Source organism: Periophthalmus magnuspinnatus, chromosome 5, assembly GCF_009829125.3.
Source record: "Periophthalmus magnuspinnatus isolate fPerMag1 chromosome 5, fPerMag1.2.pri, whole genome shotgun sequence".
Taxonomy (NCBI): domain Eukaryota; kingdom Metazoa; phylum Chordata; class Actinopteri; order Gobiiformes; family Gobiidae; genus Periophthalmus; species Periophthalmus magnuspinnatus.
The window spans coordinates 18,073,534-18,092,397 of NC_047130.1; the positions used below are offsets into that span (position 1 = coordinate 18,073,534).

At 37.9% G+C, this 18,864-nt stretch overlaps 2 protein-coding genes across 2 annotated transcripts; one reads left to right on the forward strand and one right to left on the reverse strand.

Moving 5' to 3' along the window:
• The first annotated feature begins 4,770 nt into the window (after window positions 1-4,770).
• LOC117371149 (cyclin-dependent kinase 2) lies at window positions 4,771-12,281 on the forward strand. Its single transcript, XM_033966774.2, has 7 exons — window positions 4,771-5,194; window positions 6,317-6,394; window positions 7,016-7,136; window positions 7,948-8,118; window positions 8,685-8,786; window positions 9,199-9,402; window positions 10,582-12,281. Exons 1-7 carry the CDS (start codon window positions 5,079-5,081, stop codon window positions 10,684-10,686), a joined length of 897 nt encoding a protein of 298 aa, XP_033822665.1. The 5' UTR covers window positions 4,771-5,078; the 3' UTR covers window positions 10,687-12,281.
• Window positions 12,282-13,223: 942 nt separating this feature from the next.
• On the reverse strand, window positions 13,224-18,604 carry LOC117371148 (olfactomedin-like protein 3A). Its single transcript, XM_033966773.2, has 3 exons — window positions 18,426-18,604; window positions 14,759-15,044; window positions 13,224-14,116 (listed from the first exon to the last, which is right to left on the reverse strand). Exons 1-3 carry the CDS (start codon window positions 18,528-18,530, stop codon window positions 13,335-13,337), a joined length of 1,173 nt encoding a protein of 390 aa, XP_033822664.1. The 5' UTR covers window positions 18,531-18,604; the 3' UTR covers window positions 13,224-13,334.
• Between the last annotated feature and the right edge of the window lie 260 nt (window positions 18,605-18,864).

An 18,864-nucleotide genomic window follows, 5' to 3' on the forward strand; every position in this document is an offset into this window, starting at 1 on the left:
TAAGTCAACTCCTTCTGGTCAGATTGTGTTAAAATAAAACTCAGATTAAAGTAACAGAGCTTCAGACAGAGCAGTCCCTCCGGTTAGCATTGCACCCCCAGGGAATGTAGATGACATCAGCTGCAAATTATCAATAAAAAGGTGAACTCAGGTGTTGCAGTGTGGACTAACAGTCTTTTGACCGTGGTCTATACAGTTCTGGATTATTATGTGATGTTGTGGACGGTTAATTTAAGTATACAATGTTCAACTGAAATAAAAATGAACAAAAATATATATTGATTGGACTGTTTAAAAATCTGATAAATGACTGTTTGATTTCAAAATGGGAGAAAAGTCCAGCTGCCTCACGAGACAGTGGATCTGACTGTTCAACCAATGATGTTTTTTAAACGTCGAGAGCGGGATTTGAACCAGCAAGCTTCAGATTAGAGGACGAACACTGTAAACTTGACTTTACTGTCCCGTAGTAAAATGTGTCCTCTTGGTCCTCTTTCAAAATCGTCATAGTTTTATTGATTTATTCATTGTACGTTGTATTCAAATGGCGTCTTGTTCTTGTTGATTCAGTCGCGTGTCGGGTCTGGGTGTCTCTTCCGTAATAACACACGCTATGTACAAGAGAAACGCTCTTTACCTTAAAACACAATCATCATTTTTATATAATTTTACAGTAGTTTGCGCTCGAGTGCTGCGGGTCATGTGGCTCTGACGTCTGACCGAGCTGCAGCATCACAAGACGACACTGTTCTTTATCGTCTCTCACCTCCTTAGGGCTCCAGGAATTCAAGATGGACGCCAGAAACTCACTACAAGACACTGAACATTTGTTACTCAATAAAAATCACAATGCTCATGTTATAACTTCTTTTTTACAACTTAATTTGAAATATTTTGAGATGAAAGTCTGATGGCAACGTTTTAATGCTGTTTATTTTAGGAAATAGTTGCGACTATTTTTAATCAGTAATTGGTCTAGATGTTTTCATAAACCCGGGTGTCAAGGAACAGAAATATTCCAACATCTGGGCAAAAATTATAAACTAATTGGAGCCTATCCCAAATTGGAAATGGATAATGGCACCAGTAGGTCTATAAAAGCATTTTGCTCATGTGAAATCAAAGGAAGAACTGTAGCAACAATGACTTATATTCATTTAATAATAATAATACTAGTGTACACTGTAAAGGTCCTATATTACACAAAATTGACTCTTGTGAGTTTTAGGCCACGTTATAATGCTATTACCTCTTCAAAAACACACCTGGAGTTGTGTTTTGTTTCATTCACACATGTTTGAGTAACAATTTATTATTAGTCTATCTAAATCTCTAAAGCTCAAATGCTCTGTTCCACCTTGTGATGTCATGAAGTGGTAGTTTTCAAATTAGCATCTACGTTTTACCTTTTGTTCAGTAAAGATTGGAAATATCCAGAGCTGAAATGATCCAAATGATTCCAATGTATGGAGTTTAAAAACACAGTGAAGTACTTCCTGTATTACCACATGATGACATCACAAGGTGGAACAAAGTATTTTCTGTGTGAGAGAAGAAAGTGGGGTATGTTTTTGATGAGGAAAAAACATTATAACATAGATCAGAAAATAGAGTAATATAAGCACATTAAAAATCACAAAGGTTTCAATTTTAGTGCCATAGTTTCCTTCACAAACAACTAAATGTCCTGTCTTATTCTGGATTTAATCTGCTAACCCTGTAGTTTAGATCTGTACAAACATGTTCTGAAATGTCCTTGTGTGTCAGATGCCCTCCCTTTGTGTCTGAAATGTGATCTTTTATGACTTGTCAATTCATATTTCTGTCTTTTCATAAGTGCTTGTGGACATGTTTAAAACTTTGAACTACAGAATGCTTTTATTAAAACATAAATCACAAATGTAATCAGAACCACAATGCTCGTCTGAAAAAAACACAATCAGATATTTTTCCCAAATCGTTCATCCCTATAAACTAATATTGAATCACAGCTGTCCTGGGGCAGAGTGACAGAAGTGAGACTGCCAATCGGTACTGTCGGTGCTATCCAACCATGACCAACACTTAAACAAAACACATTCCTAACATAACAAAGGCTAAGGTTGTGAAGCGGGAATCAAACCTCCAACCTTCACGTTAGTGCCACTGTCAGACTATAACTAAAATAAGTCTTATCTCTGCTTAGACCATTTTTTTAAAACTTCCCTTAGCATTTTAAGGTAACCAGTTGCACTATAAGTAAGGCAATCCCACGCATTAAAGGGCAGCGGATGTGACATATGCACAGGTAAATCCATAACTGTTACCTAGCAACCATGATGTTAATAAGGGTCAATAAATTAAACAATAGTAATCATTAAACAAATAAAAAGTCCAAAATATCCTTGGGTGTAAACTGTTCCTGCATTTAGGATCAAATTGTTCTGCATTGATGACAGATAGAGGCATTCCTTCCTGTATTTTTGTTCTTTTATTCAAAATTTTTCCCAGAAACTTGACTGATGTAAAACTATGATGTATGCACAGGTAATTGTATAACTGTTACCTAGCAACCATAATGTTAATATGGGTCAAGAAATTACACAATAGTAATCTTTAAACAAATAAAAAGTCACAAAAGTCCTTGGGTGTAAACTGTTCCTGCATTGATGACATGGATAGATGTATTCCTTCCTGTATTTTTGTACTTTTGTTGAAAATTTTCCCCACAAACTTGACTGATATAAAACTATGGTAAATATGGAACACAGGTAATATCCTACTAAACTAAGTCAGAATTAAAGAAATATGAAAACATATGCACTCTAAGTCTATGGGAGGTCACTGCTGCTTCATTCACTCGAAACCTCCAGTTCTTACACACGTCTCCAGCAGCACACGTCTATGTGGAGTTCCCATTGTCTCTGCTGTGAGGCTGTTGTACATGTGACCCCTCATGTGCTCACTGCCGTTCAGACACAAATCCTTCCCACTCGCCCCATGACCAGCACACCACTCCACTCAACTATTTCACTCACCCAACAAACGATTTCTCTTAAGACCGTTATTTTTTGGTTTTAACCAGATTTGGGGATTAACTCAAAGGATTCAGTTTCAAAGAGTCCTAATAAGTTTGAGAACATTTACAAAGTGTTTTGATATGAGATGATGCAGAAAAGTAGTATTAGAAAACGTAATTTGAGTGGATGCAATTAGAAAATCGTGAAGGCTGACATTTTTACCATAATTTCCTCCACAAACAAAAAATGTCACATTTTATTCTGCATAAAAACTGCTAACCCTGTAGTTTAGATCTGCACAAACATGTTCTGAAATGTCCCTGTGTGTCAGATGCCCTCCCTGTCTCCATGGGGTCTTATTCTGCATAACAATGGCCAACCTTGTAGTTTAGATCTGTATAAACATGTTCTGAAATGTGATTCTTGTATTAGTTTGGCAGGCCATATTTCAGTCAATATTTTCATTAATTCTTCTGGACGTGTTTAAAATGTGAACTTTGAATAAAATCCTATTATTAAAACTCAAATAGAAAATCCAATTGCAATAACTGTCAGAAACATCACAGTTCCATATTTCAGGCCTAATTTGTAGTAGTAGTAGTAGTAGTAGTAGTAGTAGTAGTAGTAGTAGTAGTAGTAGTAGGCATGTTATAGCTGGCCTAGTGGAAAACAGAAGAAGCCTACATACATTTAACAACTCAAGAACCTTTAGACCTCAAACTATGAAATATAGGGATTGCATTTAGTATAATTTTTATATAGGAACCAGCAAAACTAAGACATTAAGCTGATGTAGTAGTAGTAGTAGTAATAGTAATAGTAGTAGTAGTTATCAACTAATAATCATAGTATTAGTTGTAGTAGCAGCAGTAGTAGTACTAGCAGCATTTAAAGAAGCGTATTTGTAAGAGCATAGGCAAAGTAGTAGAAAGGAAAGTACATGCAAATCAAGCATCTTTAGACCTCGAACTACTCGCATTGCATTCATAACAGCTTTTTACAAAAAATACGTATTCTGAAAATAAATGTGAATAAATATTGTATGATTTGGGAGTGGAACATGTTACTTAGCAATATTGAGGAAAGATATCAAACATTGCGAGTCAATACAAGTGCCACCAGAGGGCAGAGTTGTGCTCTCTGTAAATTTCATTCATGAAAAACTAAAGGGAACAGTCTGTCAGTTGGTGCATGCATGTATTCTTATAACGCAAATCCTTTAGCCCAGACTTGATAATTTGTCAGTTGAAATCATAGAGCTTAATACTGAAACCAAACCAAAACTATTATTATTAAGAATCTGGGTCACAAGTTGTTTGTTTTTGTTTTGTTTTGTTTTTGTTTTACTTCTTCCCGATGCATTATAAATTCGTATATAGTTTTAAAAGCCTGAAAAGTTTATCAAAATTAAATAAAAAAGTAGGGCAAAAAACTCTTTGCCTGATTTGGTGTGCGTACGTTTACGTAAAAGTCGTTTACGTATAAGGTCACCCTACGTTTCCAGCGAGGTACGTTTCATTATATCCATTATATCCTTATATCCTTTCTTATTCAGTAACGTTTTTCCATTTCCGACTACTGTTAGCTTTAATTTTCACAGTTTTATTCACAAGTAGGGACAATTCTCAACTTAGCAGTTCTATATATATTCCTTAACGATGTTTAGTGAAAATAATAGCTTTAATAATTGTGAAAAACGGATAGAAAACTGTACCCGCCCGGTTCTAACGGACTGCCTCGGTCACACAATCAAACGCCTCTGTGGTAACGCGGGAAAGACCAGTGTGTTGTTTTCAGCTCCAGAAACACCTCGCTAACCCACGTCCCCAAAAACTACCGTAAACAAATGATTTAAAGGCGTATATTTACCTAAATCCTGACCGACTGAAGAGGTCAAACGTCGGACTCATTTCTCCAGCTTTACCGGGTCGGAATGTCGCGATTAAGTTGAGTTTTATGCCCGGTTTCTCTGTTCCGTTTGCCGATCCAGCGTTAGCTTCATCCCGCACAAAGAATCAGAGCAGGGGCTAAGCAGGGAACAACAAAACAGAAAGTTATTTTATTTTGAACTTTTAACAAATGGATACGTTTCAGAAAGTGGAAAAGATTGGAGAAGGCACGTACGGAGTGGTTTATAAGGCAAAGAACAAAGTGACCGGTGAAACTGTCGCGTTGAAGAAAATCAGACTTGATACGTGAGTTACGCCTTTGAGTTTCACAATTAAAAATCTGCTCAGTATTCAACTAAATGCAGCCAAATTTAGCTTTTTAATTAACCATGTAGTGTTTCATTGTCTCGTCTATGATTTTGCTGGATGGATTCACTTTCCGTTGATTTCCATTTGTACAAAAGAGTCTTTGTTTTGGCCATCTGTTCGTTTTTAAGTTCCATATGGATGTGTAATGCAGTCTTGGGTTTCTTACTGATCTGTTTCTTTGCAATTTGATCCTGTATTTGTTAAATTGGTCCAAAGTTAAAATATTTAAGACAGATCTAAAAACGTATTATTCTTCCTTAGACTAGTTCTCAATGAAAGCAAAACAAAAGCAGTGAGTAAACTTCGACCTAAACATGACTCACATAATCACTTTGGGATCATGGGGACGTGGTTTAACCCAGGAAAACACAACAAAATCAATGCACAGGTCCAGATATGCATTTTCATAGATTTAATCCCACGTGAGCCGAAAAAACAAAGATTACACTGTCAGGTTTACTTGCTGCTCTCCTGCCAATTTATAAAAAACATAGGCCCACCCAGGTGCATTCTGGTCTATCTATTCCACCCACCTATGTACCCTAGGTGCCCCACAGACTAAACCAGAAACAGTAAAGATGCTATTGTAAATGGAAAATTAGACGAAAGACCCTCGCAAAGACATATTCAGATAGTAAAATATGTATTAAACATGCAAATTATCTCCCCACATCTAATTTCACATAAAAAAAAATAATACACAAATCTTAGAACAAACAAAAATGGGCAAATGACTCCTACACTAGTTATTAGGTTCATCTGGTTGAGTCCTGCTCAAACAGATGAATGCATTGTCCTGGTTTTGTTATGATTTAGTTAAAAGTTTAGAGATAAAAGGTATTCAGTTTTTATTTATTACTTAATTTTTGTTTATTTTGTTTATTACTTAATTTTTGTTTATTACTTAATTCTTATGTCACATCTGGAGAGTTGTTTTTAAAGTTTGTTCAGTTTATTTTACCAATTTTTCAATTAGACTTAGCTACACATTTGACACAAACTAAATCCGTCTCATTCTTTTTTCTTGTTTTGTAATAAAAGTGAATGTGATTCTTTCAGGGAAACAGAAGGCGTCCCCAGCACCGCAATAAGAGAAATCTCTCTCCTCAAAGAGCTCAGCCACCCCAATATTGTCAAGTAAGTTTTGCTTTTATGCGACAAGTGTAGTCTCCATATACTATAGAGTGAGGTTTATTTTTTTCCGTAAATATTCTGTTTTAATCAAAGTGTAAAGTGGGGCACTGATGTCTTTATGTTCTAGAGGACTGGAGACTTTCTGAACAGTTTGTAAAACACACTTAATATCGGTAACATTTCATTTTGTAATATACCTTTTGGATAGGGTCTGCCACCTGCTTGCCTCCATGGAGATGTTTCTGCTTTGCCTGAAATGTTTCTCAGTGTTGGTTATTAATTGCTACTTGCTAAAAAAAAATAATGAATGCATTCTTACTATGTCTGGGGTTGCCTTTCTGTAGATCTGACCTGTAACTTGGCTCTGTGGGGTCACCTACTTTCTTGTCTTCATGAGGATTGATAAGTATAACGCTATACTATGGAACATTCCAGGAAAGAAGTAACATATTCATGGATGGACAGAGCAGGTGGTGGACCTTGAATCAGTGTTGCACATTTTAATAAAGATGGAATAATGTCCAATCCTGTCCATCTTATTTAATCCATCAGAGAGGCCGTTCTTGTTAAATATTTTACAGATTGAACTGGTTTAGAACTTCATGTTAAATGTGTGTTTTTCAGGCTTCGAGATGTGATCCACACAGAGAACAAACTTTACCTGGTGTTTGAGTTTCTTCATCAGGATCTGAAGAAGTTCATGGACTCTTCCTCAGTCACAGGGATCCCTCTGCCTCTGGTCAAGGTCAGTTACACTTTTTCATTAATATTAACCATAACTTCACAACGAGTTTGCAGCAACAAGAACAAAAAATAAATATTTGGATGACTTGGTACCACAGACTTGGTGTCATTGTACATCTTTTTTTTTTTTTTTTTAAACAGTTGTAATCCTTCACTATTATATTAAAAAAAGGCATTCAAACCTAATTGAGAGAGCCTGTGCTTAAAGTTATGTTTATACTCCTAACTCTATAAATAAATATCATGACATTTTACTCCTACCTCCAGTTCTTCATGTAGAGTTTTCCCTTCCCTGTATTAATGTTTGGGGTTCCCTGTGCAGATTGAGCTTGTAGGGCTTTGGGCCTTTACTCCATTTACTTGATGGTGTCTTAGTCGAATAATTATTTTATTTAAATTAAAGGATTTATATGAGACAACAACAGAAGGGTCAGTAGGTGAGCGAATTAGCTTTTATTATTATTATTATTATTATTATTATTATTTATGCAGCATTTATGAAAAGATAAAATTACTACATGAAGGTGATGCATTCATCCATGCCGAATAGTTGTTTTAGCATGAACTCCCCCTGGAGGTGTAATCTTGTGAGTGCAGATCAGCTCAGATACATAAAGATACTTAGTGTGACAAAAGCTCTCAACTGTCTCTATACTACTGCCTTTTTAGTTGACTAATCGACCAGCAGGATATCTCTTTAGTCTGCCAAGAGTTTCTTAAGTCAACTACAGCCCTAGTTACTCATCTCTCCTGTATAAATGCCTGTTCCTCCTCATGCAGACTGTTAACATGTCTTTGTCTCTCCGTTGCAGAGTTACCTGTTCCAGCTGCTGCAGGGCCTGGCGTTCTGTCATTCTCACAGAGTCCTGCACAGAGACCTGAAGCCTCAGAACCTGCTCATCAACGCTCAGGGAGAAATCAAACTGGCCGACTTCGGTTTGGCCCGAGCTTTTGGGGTCCCTGTGCGCACATACACACACGAGGTGAAGAGGGCAGCTGGGAGGGTCTGAAATGAACAGCTGCTGATGTCGTGTAAAATCATGAATCATGTACTGCAAATAGAAATGGACACATGACTGTATAAATATGATTTCTTTATTTTTTAATAATCACAAAAATACCTATTCATTTTGGTGGTGACAAATTTCCATAAATGTTTTCTAAGACTAACTCTTAACTACACATTTTGTAGGTCAAAGCTCAAATCAGTGATGGGTGATTGATTAAAAATGTACTCATCATAAAGTCACAGATGAACACACCACTATTAGCGTCTCCCTGAATATACACCAAGTGACATCAGCAGAACTTGAAGACATTTTTTGTGTTGAATTGTTACCACCGATACAGCAGAAGTGCATTCTTATAAAAAAAACCAACAAAAAAAAACCCCAAAACAAATAAACAGAAGATGTTTTATACACATGGTTTCTCAAATAAAATTCTGACAGAAAATTCACTTTTTTCCAGTGTTAGTGCCCAGTGTTTTTATCCTGGTTAAATGATTATTGTAAAGGTTCATTGTTATAACCTCTTTCCTTTTCTCCAGGTGGTGACCCTGTGGTACAGAGCTCCTGAGATCCTCCTCGGGTGTAAATATTACTCCACAGCTGTCGACATCTGGAGCCTTGGCTGCATCTTTGCTGAAATGGTTAACTGCACTTTACATTTTTAGTTATTGCCCATAATCAGTCAGAATTATGTAATTTGCTGTTTTAACTGTTAGATAGCAGATGTTTTGACCTGGTTTATGATTAATATCTGTAATTTCTGGGCCTTTTCACATGAATCAAAAACTAACACAAAGGTCAATGCTGTCTCTGTCAGCATAAGTAAAGAAAGTGAATATATTTTTTGTCAGTAGCTTCAGAAAGTGGTGCCATTTTATCAACTCCAAAGATGTGATCATTATCAGTTTAGTTGACTGAAGCCCATAAGATTAATGGAGCCAGTCTCCCATAGAGTCATACAGGCCCCTGCCCTCTATCTAAGGTTACAACATCATCGACTTGTAGAAGTTGAACATGTACACATAATCTAACCTCCCCTGTGCCCTGCCTCAGATTACCAGGAGGGCCTTGTTCCCAGGAGACTCGGAGATAGATCAGCTGTTCAGGATTTTCCGGACTTTGGGGACTCCGGACGAGACGGTGTGGCCCGGAGTGACCTCGATGCCTGACTACAAACCCTCGTTTCCCAAATGGGCGCGGCAGGATCTGGCCAAAGTGGTGCCTCTGCTGGACGAGGACGGAAGGGAACTGCTTGGAGTAAGTGGATTTTTCTCCTAACCAGTAAACTGAGCAGTATTTTCCATTAATTGATCATTTGCAGCAACATTCGCTGAGGGTGTGAAGCTAACTGGAGGCATTTCTCTGTCAGAATCTCTGTTGAATAAGTTAGACGTTAGTCTTAGCATTGTTTTAACTCAGTCTAACCAAAAAGAACTGATTTAGTCATTTTCAGTCACAAGGCTAGTTAGCATTAACAGTTTTTCAGTTAGTCACTCTAATCTTTTTGTTGAAAACCAAATCCTAAACAGGACCATGAAGGCCCAGACAGATCAGACCCCTGAAAATCTGCAGTTTAAATCCATTTTGTATTTTTTCTTGTGTCAAAATGTTTTGTACATCATTTCATTTATTTATTTATTTATTTCGAGCACATATATCAGGTACACTTAAAGCACATTTCACAAATTTGTTCTTGTATAAGCTCGGAAAGGAGTGGGAAGAAGAAAACTCCACCATACAGATGCAAGCAGAACACCCACAGTGTGATGTCACTGCAGAGTATCATTAGGCGGAGACTATAGTGTCCCTCCCATTGTCTGTTTTCTACCCCCATTGTCTAAAAACTCCCTGAACAAAAATGATAATACAAATTATGCCTGTGGTTTTGTCATAAACATATAAAAGTAACTATATCTAATCTCTTATCAGCTTTTTTATCAGCAGTAAGTATATTTATACTCCAAAATGAGTATTAAATAAACTGAATATTGGATCACTTGTGCCACATACGAGTACAAACCTGTGGAAAGTCGCTTCACATAATTTAGGCATTAACTGTATTATTTTTGTTTGGGGCAGAAGTGCAGATAACAACAGGTACGTGCATTAAATCTACAGTATAAAGCCTCCTACTGTTTTAAAAAAGGTACTTAAATCACAGCTGAAGCTGGGTTGCCAGTGTCTTGTCTCTGAACACATAGAAGTTTTTCTCATTCTCAGTATATGGACAAGCCGTGCCTCAGGGGAAAGCTCAGAGCCTCCAGAATTCACTCACTGAGCTGAGTCCTTTTTAGGTTTGAACCAACTGGATTTTGTCCTAGGACCTGGCAACCCAAATAAGAGCCTAATGAGAAGAGATGACCTGTATGCGCTGTTTTGTAAAGGGCTGTAGATAGTTCATGATCGCTAATGGACTTAAAACTGTTTATTTTTCAGGAAATGTTGACCTATGACCCCAACAAGAGGATATCTGCCAAGAACGCTCTGGTACACCGCTTTTTCAGAGACGTAACAATGCCAGTGCCGCACCTCAGACTCTGAACTCAACAAAACAACAACAAAACTGAGCTTTAATCCCAAAAGTTTGAGCTACACGGACCAGTTTAAGAACCCAAGACCCTCTGTCAATCCGGACCAAAACTGACCACTCCAGCGGTCCAGCATTTTGTGGATTTTGTCTCTCCAGTTTTGAGAATATTTCTCACTGTTTTTCCAGCAAGTGCCGTCTTTGATATGGATTACATTTGTAGTTTAGTGAACCTGAAGGTGCATTATGTAACTACTGCTACCGCTTAGTTTAAAATAACCCACAGTATGGCATTGAATGTATTTATAGCAATGGCGATGAGCAGACGTGTGATGCCACCAGCCCAAGTTACAGGTCAGATCTGTGGAGAGGTGACCCTGCTCACAGTAACAATGCGTGTTTGTCAAGTTATTTTTGAGCCTGTACTGGCATTTTGCAAGATGGATACATTTAATGCCATGCTGCGGAACATTCTAGAGCTTGCATATCTATAGAGCCAAGCATTTGACAGCCTCCGCCAGAAAAGCTCCATAGTGCACCTTTAAATGAAATCTTTATTAGTTCAGATGTATTAGTGTAGATGTTGGTTAGTTAAGGTTAAGGGATAGTGCAAATATCAAAGCCAATGGGAAGTCTAAACCTCTAAAAACGCAGAATATCCAAGTAATGATAAAGATAGAAGCCATATTCTATTGTGAAATTGAACACTTTTTCATATATCATTTATTTTTTCATATATTTTTTGGCATAGTATTCACTTAAACAAGACAAAAATCCGGATTAAACATGGACTACCTTTTTAGTGTAACATTTTTGAATTTAAAGTCGCTGTACCTGATTTTTACTGTTTTGAAAATGTGAAAAACAGCACTATTTCATTTTAAACGGTTTGCAGTAATTCAGAGTTATTCCTCACTTACTTTATGCATTCTGAGCATGCTAATTGATGAGTTTATTAGTGCTTTTTACAACTTTCAGAGTTTTGCCGTGACGGTAAAGCTAACAACAACTAGCATACTAACGTGCAGCACTTCCTGATTATCAGACAACATAACGCTTTATAATTAGATGCAGACAGTACCTATTTTGCTTATACGATATATGGGGCAAGACCATTTTTGTTCAAATACATGAAATAAATTGAGTACAGGGACTTTAAAATCAATGAAATAACTTGAAAGTCAAATTTTTATAAAGCAGTTTACAAAGTCACTCATAGACGGAAAACTTTGAAAGGATGTCCAGTTTCTCAATAGTTCTATAGAATAATATAGTGATCTAGACCTTTCCAAGATGGCGGCTCCCCAAATGGAGTATTTTCATTTCTTTTAATGCCTTATATAAATTAAACTTGTACATGAAGATTTCTCAAAGTGGCACCTTTCTGTAGTTAGTCCCGACTCTGGCTCGGCTGTTTCCTGGCAGCGTTTTGTGCCGTTGCGTCATTTTTCCACAGTTTTTCCTGTACATATTTGTGACTCTCCAACGTTCCCGAAGTGATTTTACTGGAGTTGAAGTCGTTGAAAACTTCTCACTCCATAAATTTTAACAGTTTTATAAATGTTATTTACAGTTTGAAAAAAATAAACTTGTTTAAATAACTGTAAAAGGCGTGATAACTACATTCAGGGCAATTCAAGGTGTTTGGTAGATATATTTTTTTTAAAAGTGGTACACGGGCCACAAGGGGTCAGTGAAATGATAAATTACAGTGAGTTCTTTTGTGCAGCATGACAGCACCAACTTCTTCAGGGCAGTATCCCAGGTGTGTGAGAGTAAAAAGACCCCCTTATCCCAGTTTAATGTCCTGTGGGCAGGTGCTGTCCTGCCTCCATCAGTAAGAAGACAGTAGCAAAACCTGTTTAAATCAGGTGAATGGACACGTCACAGCAACATCGCATGACCACTCTGAGGAAGGTATGAACGCAAACTAAACCTTGGTCTGGAAAAAGAATCTATTAAATACAGTAACAATAACTGACTACTTGCATAGAATAAGATGTCATGTATTTGTTACAGTGAAGGCCTAAAAACCTAAAATATTTTAGCTTCACACAACTAAACATTTTATCATATTTTTGCTTTGTTTATTTTAGTTTTCCCAAAACATGGTACTGCATTGAATTGATATGCAGTCATTTTTGGACATAAAAGTATCAAACAAACAGAAAAGTGAAGTGAAAAGAGTATAATTTATTGACTTTATGTAAATATCCTTGTTCTATTTCATTTCACACATTTCCGTGCTGTGTCAGAGTTCATGGTGCTAGCCAGCTAGCTTCTGCTGCAGCTCAGAGAAGCAACACTTCAGGAAGTCTTTAAACAGAATCTAAACACAGTCTAAACAAAAATTCGCTCCATGACGAACTTTACATCTGTGTTTACTATAAACTTTTATTAGTTAAAATACACTTCTTGCTTTTCTAAATTCCATTTTTCATTTGGTCATATGGACTTTATAAACCTTTATTTATACAGATGATTTCAACTTCAGAACAGGACTCCCTGACACCTCTGGCGCCCTCTATAGGAGGTCATAGACTGAGTTGAGAATCATTCATTTATTTAAATATACATGAATGCAAAACTGTTATGTGGTTTCCAACTGCATTTCCACATAGAATTTTGCAGCATGTTTCCTTGGCTTTAATGTGTAACAGTTTTAAATCTCTAGTTTTTTCTTTAGCTCCAGTTTGTAGAGGATCTGGTACCCATCATCCCACGCGTACAGCAGCGCCTCCTGTGGGTTGTACTTAAGACTGGCGTGTGCTCCGTAGCGTTTGGGGAAATAAACAAGCGGCGCTTCATCACTGCTCACGAGTCCGTTCACATCGAAAACGCACTGCACTCTGGATCGTCCTGGCGTCTGCGTGTTATAAACCACATAAAGAGTCCCACAGATCACAAACCCGGCCTCCGCATTCTCCCTCGGGCAGTTCGTGTCCCACATCTGCTCTATATCCAACGATTTCACATCCATTTTAGCTAAAGAAATATACTGATCAGCTTGTCTCGTGGCATAGATCGCCCAAAGCCCCTCTTCGTCCACTGCCAAGTCGATGAGCGTTTCAGAATTTAAGGTGTACACGGGAATGAAGTCTTGAAATGGTAAAATTGCGCTGTCCGTCATCAGAGCGCTAGTCAAGTCAAACTTAACAATTTTATCTTCCGTTTCGCTCACATAGTAGGCGAAATTCTTGTAAACGACCTGGCCAGTTCCTTTGAAAGCCATGGGGAGTTTTAGTTTTTTGGACAGGGTTAAACCAGTGGAGCGGGTGAAGTCTTGCACAGAACTGAACTCGTAAACAGTGTCTTGATCAGTGCTGTTGAATATATAAATTTTACCCGAGTTTAGGCCTGTGTCTTTGGTCCAGACTCCCTTAGGCCCGCCCACACGCTTCAGGATCTTCATGGCTTTGATGCTGGAGATCATGTCAGTGCAGTCTGAGGAGAAAAACACATGGTTACAGGTCTGTAATCCAAAAACATTCATTTTGGCTTCTTTTAACATTAGGTTCTTTTTTAAGACAATACATAGATGTTATTTAACTTGTCTACCTGTTTTGGCTGCTAGCTACAGTTGTAAACATGGTTAGCATTAGAAATATCCCATTAACACAGGAATTATGTGCGGGAAATAATAAGTCAATCTAGGTTTTATTATTATTGTGGTAACTGTTGGTCTGTACGTAGATAGTCAGCAACTGATTTGTCCAAATTAAAGCAGACCTGTTGCGATTTAATACAAAAGTGTAGTTTAAAACCTTTGTGAGTTTGTTTTTGACAGAGAAGACACTGAACGTTAAGTCTGCCCACAATGCTCAGTTTAGAAAGTTGTGGTGTCATGTAAACCAACCTATTTACTTCATGCGGCCACAGCACCTTCAGAAGTTAAGCAGGGTTGGGTCTGGTTAGTATTTGGCAAGACACTTACCCAAATTGCCTGGTACAAATGTGATGTGTGTGTGAATCACTGGTGGTGGTCAGAGGGGCCGATGGCACAGATTACCACCGCCGAGTGTGGAGTGAATGACTAAGGCGATGTAAAGAAACACTATATAAAAGCAGCAAAACTTTCTGTCCCACCTGAGAGCTGGTAGTACTTGTTCTTGTGTTTCTCCTGCACTAGAGACACTTGTTGCTCGATGAGTTTGTCGTCGACGTCGACACAGGGCTGTGCTCCGGTCTGAGTCTCCAGATAGTCCAGCTCTCGCTCCACGCGGTCCACCCTGGTCCCCACAGAGTCCAGGTGGATCCTCAGCCCCTCCTTCTCTTTGTCCAAGGCCTCCAACTGAGACACCATCTGCACCTTCAGCTCTCGCAGGTCTGAGGCATAACGCGCCGTCTGCTCCTGCCACAGTGAGATGCGGTCCTGAGAAATACAAAGATAGAGGAGAGGGTCAGTGTTAAACTCAATTATACTCAAGTCTCAGGTAATGTGCTGTATTGGATTGTATAATAGGTGTCAAGACACTATATAACTCCAGTGCATTATCATCACTTAGAGAAATGGAGATACAGGTCGAGGGTCCCAGGATTTTCAGAATGGGCCTTTGTGTCAGGACTACTACAGAACACTCAGGGGTTATGAATCTTTTGATGTGCACTTTGCATTTATAATGACCAGTGCAGCACTCATCCTTATACGGAATAGTAAATAAATATTTTCAAACTCAAAGCGTTTTTCAGTAGTCCCACAGCTGCACTTGTCCGTCTGTGCCACCATGACCCCACACAATCACACTAATACTAACGTAGGCAAGATGTGGAACTGGCTTGCTCAAAGACACAACAGCGCAGTACAATGCTGATAGTGTGGATTCATCTGCCAACCTCTGTGTATTGTGGTTTATTTTTGCAGTGGCAGCAGCTTTACACACATATCAAACCGAAGCTGCTCCTGTGAATCGTAATGTGAGCTCTTTTCAGCGCAAAGGAAAAAGTCTGAGTGAACTGCTCTGGAAAACTGTAATCAGCCGTTTGTATGAGTGTAAATAGACAGAACGTAATGAGAAGGAGCTGTGTCCCAGAAACAACCAGGGACAGATGTGGTGAATCCGCCCAGATCAGAGCCTTTAATACAGAGAGGAGTCTGCTCCGATCTGACAACATGTACTTTTAACCCTGGGGTCATTTACAACAACAACAAACGGTTTTCAATTTTCTATTTCAAATTCTTCTACGAACTAAGGTGTCCACATGCGCTCTTGGTGACAACTTTTTAAAGCTGATTCAGTGTTCTATTGGGAAGCTTAATGATAGATAAAAGAGAGATACTTAAAAGGGGACATATTATACTATTTCTTAATCTATGTTCTAATGTTGTTTCCTCACCACAAACACACCTGGAGTTGTGTTTTGTTTCATTCACACATATTTAACACACAAACCCTGCATATTTAGGTAGAGTTATTTTCTCAAATGGAAAATTCTCTGTTCCACCTTGTGATGTCATCATGTGGTAATACAGGAAGTGCTCCACTACGCTTTTAAACTCCATACACCTTCACTAGATTTGGATAATTTCAGACCTGGAATTGCCAATCTCGACTGAACAAAAGGTAAAAGGAGCTGTTAACTTGAATATTACCATTTCATGACATCAAAAAGTGGAACAGAGCATTTTGAGCTCTGGAGATGTAGGCAGACTAATAATAAAGAGTTACTCAGACATGTGTGAATAAAACAAAACGCAACCCCAAGTCTGTTTTTGAGGAGGTAGCAACAGTATAACATGGCTAAAAGTTCACACGAGTCAATTTAGCATAATATAGGACCTTTAAAGAGGACACATTATGTAAAATAAACATTGTTAAACTTTTAATCATGTTATATTTTTTATAACATTACAGTGTTCCCTCATCACTAATTTACCCAAAGTAATGATGTATTTCTATTGATTTATGCATATTTGAATAATCCTGTATTGTCCTGTGTATAAGGGTTGATTGTTCAGAAAATTTCAGTTTTCACCTACACCCTATCTCCACCCACTGCTCCGTACTTATCTTACAATTATTCAAAAAACTTCCAACAAGAAAAAAAAGTGCATTGCTTGTTAGAGAGAATACCATTATGAAGAGGCGGGGCTTCTCAGTTCTGCAGTTTTGAAAAGGAAGTAAATGTACTGTTTCTATTATTAAGCCATTTTAGATCAATATGTTGATCAAGACTCCATCGACTAAACAACAGACCTATTGAAATCAAGTTTAAACTGTTAGTACTATGACGACACAGGACGGCAGAGAAATCCAAGTTTACAAAGCTTAAAATATGCACAATGTAAACGCTTAAAGCCCATTCACAAACGGCTGGTGTCATATTCCACTCTATTTCCTCAGTATTTTTGAACCTTCAAAGCTGCGTCTTTGTGGGGAGCTTCAGACCTCTCACCTTCCTCCTGAAGGAAAAACATTTCTTCAGCGATGATCCGTGAAGAATGAGCCATTCAGACGAGATTATGAAGAGAAACAAGTCCAAACAGTGAACAAGAGCCTCATACAGCACCTGTACTGTACATGGGCCTAATGTGTGCACATTTACACATTATAATATAAAAGAAAACAAGACTATGTTAAAAGAGGATACACTACTCATATACCTGTAACAAGTTATACTACGTTTAAGATCTTTAGCAGTTTATTAGCTGCTATAAAATAAAATAGAGACGTATTACAAAATTATACCAAAAAAGTAAATAAATCTATGTTAGCCCAAGTGCTGCAGCTAATTATTCAGGAGGATGTAGTGATTTTTTTAATTAAAGACACATTTAAAAATTCCCAGTGAAATTCCAAATGAAATTCCAATCTGTTTTGTGTTGATTGACAGCACATAATGAGGAGTAGCTGTTCGCAATAGTAGCACAGTAGCACAGTATTTCTAGCAGTCTTTTTAGGAATGTACTTTCTTTACTCTTTACAATATTCAAAATAAATAACATAAAAATTGTAATTATTTTGAATATTATATAAACTTGGCTGAAAAATGTATCTATAATTTAAAAAATAGTATCATATAATAAGTAATAATTATAATTTTACGTCCTGGTTGGACACACGCAGCAGATATGACACACGTAAAGGTAATTCTAGTTGTTACCTAGCAACCATAATGTAAACAAGGGACAAAACATGTCTAAATTACATAATAGTCATAATTAGACTCATAGAAATAAACGTCAGCACTTTTATTTTGTTACGTGAATGTTCAAAGTGCCAGAAAAGTGGCTTCCCTGTGTGTAAATTGTCCCTGCACTTTGGAGTTTTTTGATGACATAATTAAGAAAGACTGTGTTTTAGAACTCAGTGCTACTTCCTGTATTTTTGTACTTTTCTTCTAAACTTTTCTTCACAACCGGCCACTTAACTAATGTAAAACTACTATGAATATTTACCACAGGAGCTATTCCATCAAACTGAGTCAGAATTAGAAAAACATGAGAACTTTAAGATGCACTTTAAGATTCTGTATCTTGTAATATTGTAAAAAACAACTTGTCTTTCTTTAAAACTGGCCAAAAGAAAAACAAAAGTATGTAAAATATAATGATTTGTGTTTTCAGCTAATCCCACATAATGATCACTCCACATTTACAAGACTGTTTTACAACTGTGGCACTTTCTAGCAAATTCCCTCAGATTCTCCACATCTGTGTTTGATTGGTCCTGCCCTGGCTGGAGTCCTGGGATCAGACCCGGACTAGAACAGAACTAAACCTGGACTGGACAGAGACTTTGGAGGGTGTTCTTACCTCTATGGCCAGCAGCCGTCTCTCTAAGTAGTCTATGAGAGCCTGGTGTTGAGTGTTGGCGAGGCAGGCTAGACTCAGCAGCAGGAGCAGCAGTGAGGGTCTCATTTTGGGACGTCCCGCGTGGACAGAGGGCTGAGGGGAGATGAGACACAGACAGAGGGGTTTTAGAGGAGGCAGAGGCTGAAGCACAGTCCCGGAGGTGGGCTGGAATTTGAGCAGCGGAGTTTGGGAGGAGCCACAGCTGCGGATGGAAGTCTGGAGAAGCCATTTCCTCTGGAGTTACCTGCTCCGTCCATGATGACAGCACACACAGGCGGAATATATTACACAGGCAAAGTAACTCTATAGGTCTATAGGTCTGCTGCTGTGCTGGTCAGAACATTTTGGGTTTGTGTGGTTGTGTCATTACATTAAAATCTCACTCACTCATTCGTAAAGC